At 38.2% G+C, this 18,137-nt stretch overlaps 1 protein-coding gene across 2 annotated transcripts in view; it reads left to right on the top strand.

The window, feature by feature from the left end:
* The window catches only part of LOC127414465 (monocarboxylate transporter 1-like), a 41,319-nt gene extending 23,963 nt beyond the window's left edge, over positions 1-17,356 (top strand). For both annotated transcript variants that reach the window (XM_051652504.1, XM_051652503.1), the window contains 3 exons: positions 7,409-7,552; positions 14,363-15,154; positions 16,303-17,356. In XM_051652504.1, coding sequence (XP_051508464.1) covers positions 7,409-7,552; positions 14,363-15,154; positions 16,303-16,541 — 1,175 coding nt within the window. In that variant the 3' untranslated portion in view covers positions 16,542-17,356. The remainder of the gene's footprint in view (positions 1-7,408; positions 7,553-14,362; positions 15,155-16,302) is intronic.
* The last annotated feature ends 781 nt before the right edge of the window (positions 17,357-18,137 follow it).

Here is an 18,137-nt window from a genome sequence, read left to right as displayed (position 1 = left end):
ACTGATAGAAAAGCCCCCTGCATTATTCAGGTCTCCTGTCTGGAAACATTTTCTTTTTGCAGTCTATTACAACAGTGATGGTCAAAAACGTTTACAAAACAGGCACTGTATGCAGACATCGCTCGACTCGAGTGCCGGATACTGGTAATACATCGACATATGATCATTTACGCCTAAATCACCAGGGAAAGATAGCGCGCGGTGCACACAGAGCCGCAGATGAGCCAAAACTGCACACACTCCCTTTTGTTTTTTAGCAAGCACTCCGTGCTAATTCTGGCATAAAACAATAACTAAAGCGATTGGGGTGTTCATTGCCAACGATATGTTTCCCTGCTCCGCTGACAAAGATGTGTGATTTCTGCATATGAATAAAACACTCGAACCACATCACAACATTCCTCGTATCAATTTTAATAGCAAAGTTCCTTCTATAGTGATGTACAGCTTCTGAATATAGAGTTTGAAATGCATTTTATGTCAATGCATGTAGCGTAATAGTGCATGTATTAAGTTAAAATGTTGATTTATCAATTAGAGAAAATGGTTTTTAGTTAAAGACCCAGTGAAAATTAACCATGGTTTTACTATAGTAATATTGTAGTAACCATGACTGCCGTCACCATGGTTTTCTTTGCAGAAATCATGGTTTTGGTACAATTTAACCATGGTTCTACAACAGTAATACTGTAGTTTCCATATAGTAACCATGATTATACTACATATTGTAAACATGTTGATTTTGTGGGTACTATGTTTTTACTACAAATACCATAGTTAAACTATGGTTACTGTAAAACAATGATTTTTGTTCAGGGCAAACTTGAAGTGGTTATCACTAAATAGAGTATTTTTACTTTGGATTTGGTAGTAATATAAAAAAATAAAAAAAACTGTACATTGCAAATACCGAAACTGTGACCCTAAAACCGTGACAAACCGAACCGTGAGAAATTTGAATGCATAACACACGTGTCAAACTCACTTAATTTCAAGTGGCCCATGAGCTTATTTCTAAAATGTAGGATAGCAGGGGATCGGAACGTCTCACTGACCAATCAGTTAGCACTTTCCTCGTGAATATTAATGAGCCTTCCCCTGTCATCTTAAAATTGTTTTGGAGCGCATCTTGCTCATTTCAAAAGCGAAATGACAGTGCTACCAGGACCATTTATCAACACCAGGGCTCTACGCTAACTTTTTTCCTAAGGAGTACATACGCTCCTAAATGAAAAAATTTAGGAGCACACAAAGAAATTTAGGAGCACAGTGAAAAATGTAACAGAGTTTATTAACAAACAATTTATTACGTACATATTTATACTGTGTGTGAGTGTGTGTGCGTGTAGAAAGGGACACATCTGTGGAACAGCACATACCACCAAAATCACACATTGACCCATGCCTACTAGACGCAAAGGATATCAGTTGTCTAGCTGCTTTTGTATGTTGGCCGTCTGGCACGCTTAACGCTTAACTAACATAATATATATATATATATATATATATATGTATATATATGTATGTGTATATATATATATATACACACATATATACGTATACATACACACACACACACACACACACACACACTGAGCACTTTATACACCTACTTATGTGATTATCTAATCAGTATATCGTGTGGCAACAGATCAGTGCATAAAATCAGACAGATACAGGTCAGGACCTTAAGTTAATGTTCACATCAACCGTCAGAATGGGGAAAAAATGTGATCTCTGTGATTTCGACCATGGCATGATTGTTGGTGCCAGACGGGCTGGTTTGAGTATTTCTGTAACTGCTGATCTCCTGGGATTTACCTGCACAGCAGTCTCTCGAGTTTACTCAGAATGTTGCCAAAAACAAAAAACATCCAGTGAGCAGAAGTTCTGTGGTCGACAATGCCTTGTTGATGAGAGAGGTCAATTGAGAATGACTGATTCGAGCTGGCAGAAAGGCTATGGTATCTAAGGGGATGAAATGCTGTCAAGAGAGCGTGACTTGAATGAACACGTAGCATTCCTTTAAACTACTTTTCTACATGTTTGTCAGCTGAGGATGTTTAGATCCTCTGTTGTTCAAACATCTTTTAGGAAGTCCACCAAATTTTAACTTTTTATTATGCAGCAAAAGGCTAAAAATTTAGTGCATAATGCTTGTGTGTACCCTCTATCTCTCTCACGTTCACATTTATATAACTAGGAATGGAGCGCAAAATCTTGTGTGGCCACACTTCTGTTGTCTCTCTCTCCTCTGCTACATCCAAAATCATCCTGAGTGAGATGGTCTGGTTATTACTTGCAGGGGTGTGTGCCATTCTCATTAGGGATGTAAAAATAATATTGTATTGTACGATACAACGCTCACTATACAATACCATATGTATCGTACGATATATAAACAAACATATTATAGTGTAATAAAAACCAAGCAGTGCAATATTGAGAGCTGCGGAACATTCTCCTACTGCGAGAGGCAGCGCTGAGCGCTCACAGGAAATCAGCAACACATTTACAGTACATAGGCGAGAACATCGATGGCAAACGGCAAGTAGATTGTATTGTAGCGTTACAGCTTGTCGAATTTGCCAAACAACGGTGTCATATCCCGGTGCTACAGCACATTAAACATTTCGTTTTATTAACGCTGACATCGTGCAAATCGGTGGATTTGTGAGGCAGAAACAGCAGCAGTTAAGTTTAACAGCCACCTCTCCCAACCAACACTGAGCGTGACATGCACAGCAAGATGCTCGTAAATTGAGTCATAACTATCAAAAAATGGATTATTAAAAAAACTGACAACGTAAGAAACCCATGATTACATGAGACTTTAATTATCTGCTTTTGAATTCTAAATATAAACAGTAATAACGCTGGTAAAGTTTACATGCAAAGTTAAACAAGGGAAAAGGGGGCAAAATTATGTTTGCCAATCGGTTTTTGCTCAAGCCGCCAAATAATATTGGATTATGTGCATATATCATAAAACCAGAGGTCAGGTTCCTCTTTCCTTTTTTTTTTTTTTTTTTTTTTTTTTTTTTACCACTAAATAACATTTTAAAGAATTTGTTTTCCTTGCTAAAGTCACTTCAGCTTGTTCATAGGGGGATTTCAGACAACAAGGCATGATTTTCTATAAAGCTGCTTTGAAACTATATGTACTGTGAAAAGTGCTATACAGATATAAATGATTAGAGTGTAGACAAAAAATTTTCTCAAGAAAAACATTTCTTGTTCCTATTAGTTTTTCTCAACAATCAAACAAATTAAATGCAGTGCTGTTGTTTAAGTTGCTTAGAGCTCTGCTTTTTGTTGCCAATGTCTATGATTTAAAAGACATTTATGTCGAATCCTTGAATAAGTTTGAGCGAAACATTTGTTGGTACTCATATCGTATTGTATCATGAGGCTATGCATCGTATCGTAAAGTTTGTGTATCGTTACATGCCTAATTCACACCTGTTCCTCTTGACTCATGTCAGCACAGATTTGAAGTGATATAAAATATATTCTTTGATTTTTGTCCAGTCTTTTTTGGAGTCACACTGCTGCCCATGTAGTAGTATATCTTAGGTTCTGTCTATAAAAATACACAACAACTACTATCTAAAACCTGTTCTCTTGCAGATCTCACATCTCCCCATCTCTCTTGTTCAGTTTATATAATGTTGTTTGTTTGTGTATATCTGCATCACTGTTGTCTTTGTCTATTTTTTGGGCTGGAAGGATGGCCCGTTTGGTGCTGCACAAAGCCTGTCAGAATAAATTAATTCGAGGAATGTGACTGGGGGACAGGCAAACTTCTTTGAACTCTGATTGGCCACATGAAACTTACATTTCTTCCTCATCATCTTCAAATGCTTTAAATTCATTTATCTTGACATGGTAGCATTTAGTTGGATTATTTGTATGCAGTACTATTTGCTGACATTTTCATGGAGTTTTCTAACATTCTAGCCATTAATGTAAACTTAGTACCGGAACCATGCCAAATTTCACTGCCTCCTTTCTATGCTTATAATTAAAAATTATTAGTTACCATGTTGACCGAACAACCTCATTTAAAAGGCCTTGGTGTTGTGTAATAAAGTTATTTAACTCATGGCCAAGGTTTAAGAGTGGTGCTGTTCCAAGTAGAGCCTTCACAAGAACATTACAGCACTGACAAGGCAGTTTATTTATTCACTAACAACCTCTGGATACTTTAGCAACCTCTAAATACTTCTCTTCTTTCTTATATACATAGATAGATACACTGGCGGCCAAATGTTTGGAATAATGTACAGATTTTGCTCTTATGGAAAGTGGCATTCAACTGATCACAATGTATAGTCAGGACATTAATAACGTGAAAAATTAATTTTTCAATTAAAAAAAAAAAAAAAAAAATCAGAACTTATACTACTTAAAAGAGTTCTCAACAAAAAATCCTCCACATACAGCAATGAAAACTTTGCAGATCCTTGCCATTCTAGCTGTCAGTTTGTCCAGATACTCAGGTGACATTTCACCCCACGCTTCCTGTAGCACTTGCCATAGATGTGGCTGTCTTGTCGGGCACTTCTCACGCACCTTACAGTCTAGCTGATCCCACAAAAGCTCAATGGGGTTAAGATCCATAACACTCTTTTCCAATTATCTGTTGTCCAGTGTCTGTGTTTCTATGCCCACTCTAACCTTTTCTTTTTGTTTTTCTGTTTCAAAATTCTTCCCATAAGGCCTGCACCTGAGTCTTCTCTTTACTGTTGTACATGAAACTGGTGTTGAGTGGGTAGAATTCAATGAAGCTGTCAGCTGAGGACATGTGAGGCGTCTATTTCTCAAACTAGAGGCTCTTATGTACTTATCCTCTTGTTTAGTTGTACATCTGGCTTTCCACATCTCTTTCTGTCCTTGTTAGAGCCAGTTGTCCTTTGTCTTTGAAGATTGTAGTGTACACCTTTGTATGAAATCTTCAGTTGTTTTGGCAATTTCAAGCATTGTATAGTCTTCATTCGTCAAAACAATGATTGACTGACGAGTTTCTAGAGAAAGCTTTTTTGCCATTTTTGACCTAATATTGACCTTAAGACATGCCAGTCTATTGCATACTGTGGCAAATCAAAAACAAACACAGACAATGTTAAGCTTCATTTAACGAACCAAATAGCTTTCAACTGTGTTTGATATAATGGCAAGTGATTTTCAGTACCAAATTAGCAATTTAGCATGATTACTCAAGGATACGGTTTTGGAGTGATGGCTGCTGGAAATGGGGTCTGTCTAGATTTGATCAAAAATGACTTTTTTTCAAATAGTGATGGTGCTGTTTTTAACATCAGTAATGTTCTGACTATGTGATCAGTTGAATGTCACTTTGGTGAATTAAAGTACCAATTTCCTAATGAAACAGCATATATATATATAGTTGAAGTCAGAAATTTACATACACTTAGGTTGAAGTCATTAAAACTCATTTTTTAACCACTCCACAGACTTAATATTAGCAAACAATAGTTTTGTGCATGACACAAGTGATTTTTCCAGCAGTTGTTTACAGATTGTTTCACTTTTAATTGACTATATCACAATTCCAGTGGGTCAGAAGTTTACATACACTAACTGTGCCTTTAAGCAGCTTGGAAAATTCAAATTTTTTGTCAAGCCTTTAGACAATTAGACAATTAGCTTCTGATAGGCTAATTGGAGTCAATTGGAGGTGTACCTGTGGATGTATTTTAAGGCCTACCTTCAAACTCAGTGCCTCTTTGCTTTGTGATAGGGTCTTATGCTGCCTTCATGTGCTGTCGGAATTATCTTAAATACGAGTTCCCCACTCGGAAGTTGCACATGAACGACCCCTCAAGTCATAATTACGACTGGAAAACTGAGATAATTTTGATACCTGAGTTTCCGAGATGGGAGGAGTCATAAACTTTCAACATGGCGGCGGAGACAACGGTTTCTGTAGTGAATGACAGGTTTTATTCATTTTTCTAAATACAGTTAATTGTTAGTGCTTACTGTTTTGGTGCCACACCACCCAGCACATCTGGTGCCACAGAGTCATCCTCTTCTCGGCTCATCCAGGATAAGGAATGTTATCCAGAATTTTTTGAAGCAGATGGCACAAGTGGCAGAAGAGTTTGTGCTCTGTGCAAGCTCTCAGGAAATAAAGTGAAAACTCCTATGTACTGCACAAAATGCCAGGTGCCTCTGTGCTGTGTGCCAAAGAGGAACTGTTTCAGGAAGTGGCACATTGAAGGACACAAAAATAAATTAACTTCAAATGAACTGAAAGTTCTTGGTGTGTTTTTCTCATTGTTTTTAGAATTCCCAAAAGTTCTTTTTTGTGTCTTGTATCAGCAGGTAGGAGTGGTAATTTATTTATTTTGCAGTTCTGCACATGTTTCTCTCCTATTTAGATATTTACAGTCTATATTTGCACTTTGAATCTTCAAATAGCAAGTTACCAGTATTGAGTTCTTTTTTTTTTGTGTCTTGTGTGAGCAGGTGGGAGTGGTAATTTCTTTATATTGCAGTTCTGCACATGTTTCTCTTTAGCTGTTTACAGTCTATATTTTTAATCTTCAAGTAGTACTTGGTGAAAGTTATGGTACAAGTAGACCATAACTTATGTTTTTATACAACAATAAAAATGGTTTTGTGTAAAACACAAAAACTGCTGCTCTATCTCATTCCTTTTCTGCCATTTTGGCTATTACTTGGGTGTGCCACAGAGACAAAGGTGATGAAACCTAAAAGAAAATCCAGAAAAGTGCTCTTGCCATGTGTAACATACAGTAAAAGTAGAAATTTTGGGGTAATGTACTTTAACCTGTTTTTGCATTTGGGTCCAAAATGACACTTGGAGACACACAAAAAAATTACCCTTTGCTTCTCTTCAGTTGCAGTTCAATAGCTTCTATTTAGAAAGTAATAGAGGAAAAATTCTTTTTCTAGTATTTGCTGCCCCCTGGTGGAATCAACCAAAACTTTCAGAACAGAGCTACACCAAGTAGGTCCTGAATAACACCTTTTATTTACAGTATGCAAAAAAGAAAATCTAAAAAGCGACTATTTTTTATAATATTTTGAACATCTACAATAATATTGATTGAATATTTAACATATCAGTAAGATTTAGGCGGAAATCCAAAAAATGGGCCAGAGTTTAAGGGGATAAAGGTGGGGGTGGGGGATCATCATATCACAGTTTTGTTTCTCTGAATCATCTCTGGTGTTCCTCATACAATCCTGCTTTGAAATGGTCAGTGGTGTGAATGACTGCTGTTATAATGCAATTTAGTCAATATGATTGCAACTGAGGGCAATGGACATAATATTTGTTTAATGATTTTGTTTAAAGTTATTCTCTGCATTTAATTTGTCTTACTCTTTTAATCCATCTGTTATCTCTCAACAGGACCAATCAGCAGTATTATGGTGAATAAGTTTGGCAGTCGGCCAATCATGATTGCTGGGGGCTGTCTGTCTGGCACAGGATTGGTTGCCGCATCATTCTGTAACACAGTGGAGGGCCTTTACTTCTGTGTGGGAGTTATAGGTGGTAAGCACATTTAATGGTACTGGTCTTAACTAATCAGAGACCCTCTTATTTACTTAGGGTATTAACATCCGTTTCAGGTGATCTGATCACAAGTGGACAGCACTAAATACAGGTGTTATCAGTGTCCAAACTGTTTTGTCATCCACAAAGCACATTCGTAGGAAGTCAAACATTTATGTGACCAAAATGACAATTGACTCTGCACACAATGCACGGCTCATAGCCTACGTATTGCTGGTAAAATCTTCTTAAAATGATTGATCATAACAAATGTGATATTATTAGGTAATGTACAAAAATGATCTCAGTAATGAGCTACATTAAGTTTTAATTCATCCGATATGAAGCCTGCAGAACTGCTGTCCTGTTGTGTGAGGATTCCTCTGTGTGCAAAGTGTTTCAGTTACATTTACATCCAGCAATTGTACAGCGATTTACAAGTTTTATATATATATATGTGTGTGTGTGTGTATATATATATATATATATATATATATATATATATATATATATATATATATATATATATATATATAATGTGTATGTGTGTGTGTGTGTATATATGTGTGTGTATATATGTGTGTATATATGTACATATATATACACCGATCAGCCACAATATTAAAACCACCTGCCTGTTGGTTCCCCTCGTGCCGCCAAAACAACGCCAACCTGCATATTTGCCCCACATATTCTTCTCACCACAATTGTACAGAGCAGTTATCTGAGTTACTGTAGACTTTGTTAGTTCGAACCAGTCTGGCCATTCTCTGTTGACCTCTCTCATCAACAAGGCATTTCCAAATGAAGAACTGCCCCTCACTGGATGTTTTTTGTTCTTGGCACCATTCAGAGTAAATTCTAGAGACTGTTGTGTGTGAAAATCCCAGGAGATCAGCAGTTACAGAAATACTCAAACCAGCCCATCTGGCACCAAAAATCATACATGTGACTATCTAATCAGCCAATCGTGTGACAGCAGTGCAGTGCATAAAATCATGCAGATACAGGTCAGGAGCTTCAGTTAATGTTCACATCAACCATCAGAATGGGGAAAACAATGTGATCTCAGTGATTTGGACAGTGGCATGATTGTTGGTGTCAGATGAGTTGGTTTGGTTATTTCTGTAACTGCTGATCTCCTGGGATTTTCACACACAACAGTCTATAGAATTTACTCAGAAAGGTGCCAAAAACAAAAAACATCCAATCAGCGGCAGTTCTGTGGCCTTGTTGAAGAGAGCGGTCAACAGAGAAAGTCTAGACTGGGTCGAACTGACAAAGTCTATGGTAACTCAGATAACCGCTCCGTACAATTGTGGTGAGAAGAATATCATCTCGGAATGCTATTCTGAGATGCGGGATGGCACTGTTTTGGTGGCACGAGGGGGACCTACACAATATTAGGCAGGTGGTTTTAATGTTGTGGCTGGTCGGTGTGTTTGTGTGTTAGTGTGTTTGTGCGTGTGTGTGTGTGTGTGTATATATATATATATACATACGCACACACTCTACTGGTCAAAACTTTTGAAACACTTGACTGAAATGTTTCTCATCTTAAAAAATCTTTTGATCTGAAGGCGTATGCTTAAATGTTTGAAATTAGTTTTGTAGACAAAAATATAATTGTGCCACCGTATTAATTTATTTCATTATAAAACTAAAATTTAATAAAATAAAAAAAATTTAAAAAAATGTTTTTGAAATTGATGTCTTGGGCCAAATAATAAAGAAAAGCAGCCAATAAGTGCCCAACATAGATGGGAACTCCAATACTGTTTAAAAAGCATCCCTGGGTGGTACCTCAAGAAGTTGTTTGAGAAAATGTCAAGAGTACATGTCTGCAAATTCTAAGCAAAGGGTGACTACTTTGAAGATGCTAAAATATAACACAGTTAGTGATTTATTTTGGATTTTGTTTAGTCACAATATAATTCCCATAGTTCAATTTGTTATTCCATAGTTTTGATGACATTACTATTATTCTAAAATGTGAAGAAAAAAAATTATAATAAAGATTAAGTGTTTCAAAATTTTGACCAGTGGTGTATATACAGTTGAAGTCAGACGTTTACATACACTTTGGCTTAAGTCATTAAAACCCATTTTTTAACTGCTCTACAGATTTTATATTAGCAAACTATAGTTTAGGCAAGTCGTTTAGGACATCTACTTTGTGCATGACATGAGTAATGTTTCCAACAATTGTTTACGGGCAGATTGTTTCACTTTTAATTGACTATATCACAATTCCAATGGGTCAGAAGTTTACATACACTAAGTTAACTGCCTTTAAGCAGCTTGGAAAATTCCAGAAAATTATGTCATGCCTTTAGACAATTAGCCAATTAGCTTCTGGTAGGAGGTGTCCTGAATTGTAGGTGTACCTGTGGATGTATTTTAAGGCCTACCTTCAAACTCAGTGCCTCTTTGCTTGACATCATGGGAAAATAAAAAAAAAATCAGCCAAGATCTCAGAAAAAAATATTGTGGACCTCCACAAGTCTGGTTCATCCTTGGGAGCAATTTCCATACACCTGAAGGTATGAAGTTCATCTGTACAAACAATAGTACGCAAATATAAACACCATGGGACCACGCAGCCATCATACTGCTCAGGACGGAGATGCATTCTGTCTCTTAGAGAATGAACATAGGTGCGAAAACTGCATATCAATCCCAGAGCAACAGCAATGAACCTTGTGAAGATGCTGGAGGAAACAGTTAGACAAGTATCAATATCCACAGTAAAATGAGTCCTATATTGGCATAACCTGAAAGGCTGCTCAACAAGGAAGAAACCACTGCTCCAAAACTGCCATAAAAAAAGCCAGACTACAGTTTGCAAGTGCGCATGGGGACAAAGATCGTACTTTTTGGAGAAATGTCCTCGGGTCTGACAAAAATTTTACTTTTAACTAAAAAATAGCAGTACAACATCAGTAACCTGATGAACCACTGTTATTAGTAGTAGTGATATTTCTGCATTGCAAATAATTTACTTAGTAGATGTAGTAGTGTAATAGAAAAACAACAGACCCAACTGTCATGACATGCACGCTGCTTGTTATGAGTAATTGACTCATTCATTGAAAGGGGCGTGTTCAAAATAATAGCAGTGTGGAGTTTAATTAGAGAATTCATTCATTCTGTGAAAAATTGTTCTTTATTAAGGAAGAAGAGAAACAAATGTTTCACACATTGTTATAAAATATATTTCCTTCTGAATTGCTAAGTAAAATGGGCCGGAACAACGTAATTTGATTCAAAAGTTGATTGGGAAAACGTATAAAGAAGTGCAGCAAATTATAGGATGCTCAGCTAAAATGATCTTAAATGCTTTAAAATGGCAATAAAACCCCAAAACACATGGAAGAAAATGATAAACTACTGTTAAAATGGATCGAAGAATAGTCAGAATGGCAAAGATTCAGCCAGTCATCACCTCCAGAAAGATCAAAGATGATCTAAAATTACCTGTAAGTACTGTTACAGTCAGAAGACGTTTGATCGAAGCTAAGCTATCAGCAAGAAGCACCATTGTTGAAAAAAACGGTATGTGCAGAATCGGTTCAAATTTGCCAAGGAATACATCGATTGGCCCAAAGAGAAATGGCGTAACATTCTGTGGACTGATGAGAGTAAAATTTTTCTTTTCGGGTCTATTGGTCATCAACAGTACGTCAGGTGAACCCCGGGTACTGAATTCAAGCCACAGTACGCTGTGAAGACAGTGAAGCATGGTGGTGCACAAATCATGGTATGGGGATGTTTTTCATACTACTGTGTTGGGCCTATTTATCGTATACCAGGGATCATGGATCAGTTTGAATACATCAAAATAGTTGAAGAGATTATGTTGCCCTATGCCAAAGAGGAAATGCCCCTGAAATGGGTCTTTCAACAAGACAACGACCCCAAACACACGAGTTAGCGAGCAACATCTTGGTTCCAGACAAAAAGGATTGAAGTAATGGAGTGGCCAGCTCAATCCCCTGACCTCAACCCCATTGAAAACTTGTGGGGTGACATTAAAAATGCAGTTTCTGAAGCAAAACCCAAAAATTCACAGGAACTGTTGAATGTAGTTCATTCATCCTGGGCTGAAATACCTGTTTCTAGGTGCCAGAAGTTGGTTGACTCGATGCAACGCAGATGCGCAGCAGTTATCAAAAACAGTGGTTATGCAACTAAATATTGAGTTTGAAGAGAAAAATGTCGACACTGCTATGTTTTTGAACAGATTAATATTCCTTTTCTTTGCTTCCTGTAAAAGAATAATGCAGACTTGATCAAATTTGTTAATGCTTTGATTTGGAATTGAATGTGTAATGTTTCCACTACATTTGAAATATGGAAATAAAAGCTATTAAGAAATATTTGCACTATATTCACTTTTATTAACGCACTGCTATTTATGTGAACACAACTGTATTCATCAGACTTTACGGAACTTCTCTGATGTGCCTGACATCAACATGCATTGATGTAAATAAAGTGAAGGTTAGTTAATACATGAGCTCAACTAAAAAAACGAAAAGAATTCTGCTCAACACTTTTTTTCCCCCCTACTTTTTATGTAGCACAACACACAGGCCCCGTTTCCACCTGGTATTAAGATGCGTTTCAGGTGATCTGATCACATGTGGTCAGTTGAGACACATGGCTGTTTACACCTGGTCACTTAAATGCGTCATCTGTGACCACTTATGTTCGGATTTGGAGGGGAGGGTCTTTGATTTCATGACGACATCAATCTCTATGTCAGTGTGTTATTTCATGATATTTAAGCGCAACAAAGTCAGAAAAGACAAAGAAAGCTCGAAAACATTGGTAGGTATTCCACTGTTTCATCCAGATGGGGTTGAAATGCAATCTAAGTACAAACACAACATGTCAGGTAGAATTATCGGTTATCTCAGTGGATTACCTGTGTTGATATTAGACACACTAAAGAATGTTCGTGAAGCTGTCGTGATTGTGTATGTATCTGCTTTTAAATTTCCCGATCGGACGGTTATTTCCTTTTAAAGCTGCACGTAAATTCTGGTTTTAGCGCAGAGGTTGATTGACACGTGAGGGGTGGCGCTTCACTGCTGCCTGGACGCAAACAGGACGGATTAGCGTTTACACCTCAAATGCGATCTGGTCGCAAGCGTTTTTGACCATATTTGTATGTGATTTTTGCGATTCGACCACAAATAACATAGACCCTGTTTAGACCTGTATTTAGGGCTGACCACTAGGGGTGTAACAGTTCTCGGTTAAAAAAAAAAAATCGCCACCCACGATATGGGAAGCATTGGCACCACGGTTCACCTCAAATTTATTGGCGCATCTGGAGCACAAGGTTTTGTGAAGAAAATAAAGCGTCAACTAGACACGCACAGTTACAACCTCTGCTAATGCACCTGAATGGATCTGTAAATGGATACGCTGACTTGATGACGTCACTGATCTGCAAGCGTTGGGGTGTAGTTGAAAATGGCAAGTAGAGAAAAAGAGCCGCTGATAGAGAAGCCCCCTCCGTTATTCAGGTCTCCTGTCTGGAAACATTTTCTTTTTGCAGTCTATTACAACAGCGATGGTCAAAAACGTTTACAAACCAGGCACTGTATGCAGAAATTTGCTCGACACGAGTGCCGGATACTGTGAAATCATCGGGGAAAGAGAGCATGCGGCGTGCACAGAGCCGCAGATGAGCCGAAACTGCACACTCCCTTTCGTTCGTTGCCAACGTTTGTTTCAGCATGTTTCCCTACTCCGCTGACTAAGATGTGTGATTTCCGCATATGATTAAAACATACGAGCCGCGTTACAACTTTCCTCGTATCAATTTTAATAGCAAAGTTCCTTCTGTAGTCATGTACAGCTTCTGAATATTGAATATATGTGCAGTAGAGTTTGAAATGCATTTTATGTCAATGCATGTAGCGTAATAGTGCATGTATTAAGTTAAAATGTTGATTTATTAATTAGAGAAAAGGGTTTTTAGTTAAAGACCCAGGGAAAATGAACCATGGTTTTACTATAGTAATATTATTGTAACCATGACTGCTGTCACCTTGGTTTTCTTTGAAGAAATTATGGTTTTGATACAATTAACCATGGTTTTACAACATTAATACTGTAGTTTCCATATAGTAACCATGATTATACTGTATATTGTAAAAATAACAGTAACCATTTTTATTTTGTGGTTACTATGTTTTTACTACAAATACCATAGTTAAACTATGGTTACTGTAAAATAATGATTTTTATTCAGGGCAAACCTGTTGAAGTGTTTGTTACCAAATAGAGTATTCTTTCTTTGGATTTGGCAGTAATAATTTTTATTTTCCTGTACATTGCATATACTGAACTGTACCGAAACCGTGAACCTAAAACTGTGATACAAACCGAACCGTGAGAAATTTGAACCGTTACACCCCTACTTGACCATATGTGATCGGATCACTCGAAACTCATCTTAATACCAGGTGGAAACGGGGTCATAGTGAATGATGTATGCAGTCATATAATCATATAATCCCTCCCTTTGACAAGTTTTCACAGGAGATGCATTTAAGACCCATGTTACTACCAGGTGTAAACGGTGATCTGTCTCACGTGACCACTTGTAAACAGATTCCCAGAGACAGATGTTAATACCAGGTGTAAACATTGGCCTAAATATCGATCATAGCAAGTCCAGAACAGATTGAGACAGCTTTTGTTTTTTTTAAAAAAAGAGATTTAAATACTGAAAGTTTTGAGACTTAGTGTCTGAATCATGTATACATGCTTTCTCTCATTTTCTCTTTTTAGGCCTGGGTTTGGCTTTCAATCTCAACCCAGCATTGACCATGATTGGTAAATACTTCTACAAGCGTCGACCAATAGCTAATGGCATCGCAATGGCGGGCAGCCCAGTGTTTCTGTCCACATTGGCCCCACTGAACAGCTGGCTGTTTGATCAGTATGGGTGGAGGGGCAGTTTCCTCATCCTGGGTGGAGCTTTGCTGAACTGTTGCGTTGCAGGATCGCTAATGCGGCCCATTGGACCAAAACCACTGCCTACCAGACCGAAAGAGGAAGAACCGAAACGGCAAGAGAAAAAAACTGTCCTGCAGACTGTAAACAGTTTTCTGGATCTGACCCTCTTCACCCACCGAGGCTTCTTGCTGTACCTGCTTGGAAACGTCATAATGTTCTTCGGCCTCTTTGCACCCCTTGTCTTCCTCAGTAACTACGCAAAAAGTAAAGACATTTCCAAGGATAAGGCTGCTTTTTTATTGTCCATTCTGGCCTTCACTGACATGATCGCACGGCCGTCCATGGGCCTAGTGGCCAACACACGCTGGGTCCGTCCACGCATACAGTACTTCTTTGCCTTATCTGTGCTGTATAACGGTGTCTGCCACCTGATGGCGCCATTCTCCACAGATTACATGGGCTTTGCTATTTATGCCGTGTTTTTCGGTGTGGCATTCGGCTGGCTCAGTTCCGTACTCTTCGAGACACTTATGGACCTGGTGGGTGCTCAGAGATTCTCCAGTGCAGTCGGCCTGGTCACCATCGTAGAGTGTGCTCCTGTACTGCTGGGGCCTCCGTTACTAGGTAAGAGTCAGGGTTAAACCCTATTTCAGTCATGTCAACTCTAGTAATAAACTTAAGGTGTTATAATGGATATGACTAAATGGTAGGTTTGGTCTTGGCAGACTAGATCTGCCTCACTGCTGCTGCAGAGCAAGTAAATCAAATTGCTACTGTTAGAACATGCACAGACATGCTGTTGAACATGTAAGACATGCTGATGCTGCACAATTAAGCTCAAAGCATACTTCAGTTTTGACAATTGCTGGGATCTAGCCTTGCAATTTGACTGTGCGCGTGCACACAGGTGGTTGATGCATGCACGCTATGACTGCTATGAGATACTGGACTATTTCTCTTCAGGATTTTAGATCCATAAATGAGTCTTTTTAGTATTTCAAACTCGTTATACAAATGCAAGGATTTTCCTGAACCTTCTCACACTCGTGCTTTTGACGTGTACATCCACTGTTGTTTTTTCCACCATCTCTTGTTGTTTATTGGCGTTTATCCTCATCTTGCACTTCTTTGTGAAAGCAAGTGAGTGTTACCAGCCTGTGGACCCATTAATTAGTGCAAATAATTCCACAAGCATTTGCAGACTATGCGTACAGAGGATGCAGGGTTAGAAAAATTCAGCCACACCCAAACAGTGCTCGAACACTGCTGAGGACGGTATTTTCGTCACTTGCCCTGTATGCATATGCTAGCATTCGTGTCAAAACCGAAGTATACTTTGGGCTTTAGACATACATAAGACATGCTACATCAAGCATGTAGGACATGCTGCTGCTGCACAATTAGACAAGTATACAATCCCTGTGAAGCAGATCTAGACAAGTGGTCCTTGGGAGAAAGTCTATTTCACAGAGAAAACTTGTAGCATGCTGCAGTGAAACCAGCTTAGCTGCAAACAGCTGAGGCTATTTATATGTTGGACAGAGAGAGTGCGCAAGTTGATTGGCTTGCAGATTACATGTCAAAGGACCTGTCAGCTTGCACCATCTAGAGTTTCATGACTGAATTTTGGATAATTTAGCTAAATTAACCACTGAATGTGTTATAGCATAGATCGTCACGATACCAAAATTGATACTTCCCTACAGCATGTCCTGGACCAGTCATTGTGTAATGGAGATTAATGAGCTGTTTTTCCATATCTCTCTCCGCAGGAAGACTCAATGACATCTACCATGATTATAAATACACATATCAGAGTTGTGGAGCCGTCCTTGTGGTGGCCAGCGTATTTCTGTTCGTCGGAATGGGAATCAACTACAGACTGTTGGACAAAGAGAAGAGGGAGGAGGAGAAAAGAGCCAGGCAGGAAGGGGATGATGAAGAGACAAATATAGACAATGCCTTGAAAGAGAAGGCAAATGAGGCAGAGAGAGACTCGTGCGATGCATGAGCAGTCATGGCTAAAATGGAGAAGGACAATATATAATGCGCGCACACGCACGTCTTCCAATTCTGACAGTCCAAAATAATAAATGCAAATGAATCCCCTCTGAGGAGTCACAATGAGCCAATGTTTAAGAAAAAGCACAATCTGCTGCCAAGAAATTCTCCCATATGCTCCTGAGAAGTTAATTTCATTGTATCACCACCTTATGATATGGTTTTATTTTCCAGTGCCAACATTCATATGGGTGTGTTTTTACCCTCCTTAATGTCATAATTCACCTTTTGCTGATACATTATGGCCATGATGAGCGCATTTCTAGATTTAGACTTACACAGTTCATCAGCCTTTAAATACACGGCCAGTGCACACTTCACAATAGAGCTGAATCTCTCTGCTGAGAGTGATTTAATGTGAAGCACAGATCCTGTGTCATCATCTCTGTGTGAAGGGGAGTTGAGAATTTGTCAGTTTTGGACAAAGAGAGAAGACCCTTTCACTCTGTCTTCCATTGTAGGAATCGGGCTAGATGTCTTTTTGACTAAAGGTCATTATATTAAATGGACACACCAATTTTTAATGTAGAAATGTTTTGTTTTAGTATCTGTGTGCAGTCTTTGCTATTCCAATTGGCTGGTTGAGAATACTACCAGGCTTTGCTTGAGATCAACAATTCATGGTTTGTATACGTTCTGAGAGCTCTTGTCAAATATAATCTGTTTTGTGGCAGGTTGCAATGTAGGAAGCTCTTGTGCCTTTGATTGGGTGCCTTTCTATCTACAGTGCATACATGTATTTCTATATAAAGGCCATAAATGTAACTAATTCCTAAACCCTCTTTAACAAAACATTTTGCAATGTATAATTATTGATTAATTTCATAACCTGATATTGTTTTTGTGCCCTGCTTTTCAGTTTGTAGTCTTAAAACCTGGAGGAGAATTAGCATTGTTTATGCCAAGCGTTTCCTCCTGAATTCAAATGGGGGTTAAGAGTAGCATTTTTAGATTTTTGAGTAAAATAAGGTTTGTGGTAAGCATTACTTGAAGAGACTTTACTGTTTCGTTGCAAGTCATACCTCAAACATTAGTTTTGAAACCATTGTGTGCTTAAATGTAGTTGCTACAAAAGGACCACAGCGTTTGACAAATGAATCACACATCATTAGTCAATCATATATGTGTCTTTCAAATAATGTTAACCACAGACCATATATTTAACTCTTAAAAATGCTTTTCTTAAAAGCACAATGGTAAATTAGCCTTCCTGGTTGGCCTACAGATTGATGATGTGACTGATAAAAAGTGCTTAATTTCCAGAAAGCACACTTACATCTCCATTTTAGATCTTTTCATCTGGAAAGCATCACAATCTACAACGTAAAAAATACGTCTTCCAGATGTAAACACACACCAAACTGACATCTGAGTGATGTATGTGTGCTATCAGGGATTTAACTAAGGCAGCAACCAATCCCTGATGACACGCATATCACCCAGACGTCTCTTTGATGTATGTTTACACCTGGAAGACTTTTATTTTTTATTTTTTTTACGTGGTTTGCTCATCTGCAAAACGAGTATAAAATGTATGTCAATAAGT

This window comes from Myxocyprinus asiaticus, chromosome 24 (genome assembly GCF_019703515.2).
Source record: "Myxocyprinus asiaticus isolate MX2 ecotype Aquarium Trade chromosome 24, UBuf_Myxa_2, whole genome shotgun sequence".
In the NCBI taxonomy this organism is placed as follows: Eukaryota; Metazoa; Chordata; class Actinopteri; order Cypriniformes; family Catostomidae; genus Myxocyprinus; species Myxocyprinus asiaticus.
Note: the sequence above shows the minus strand (reverse complement) of the source record. Positions and strands in the feature narration are given on the sequence as shown.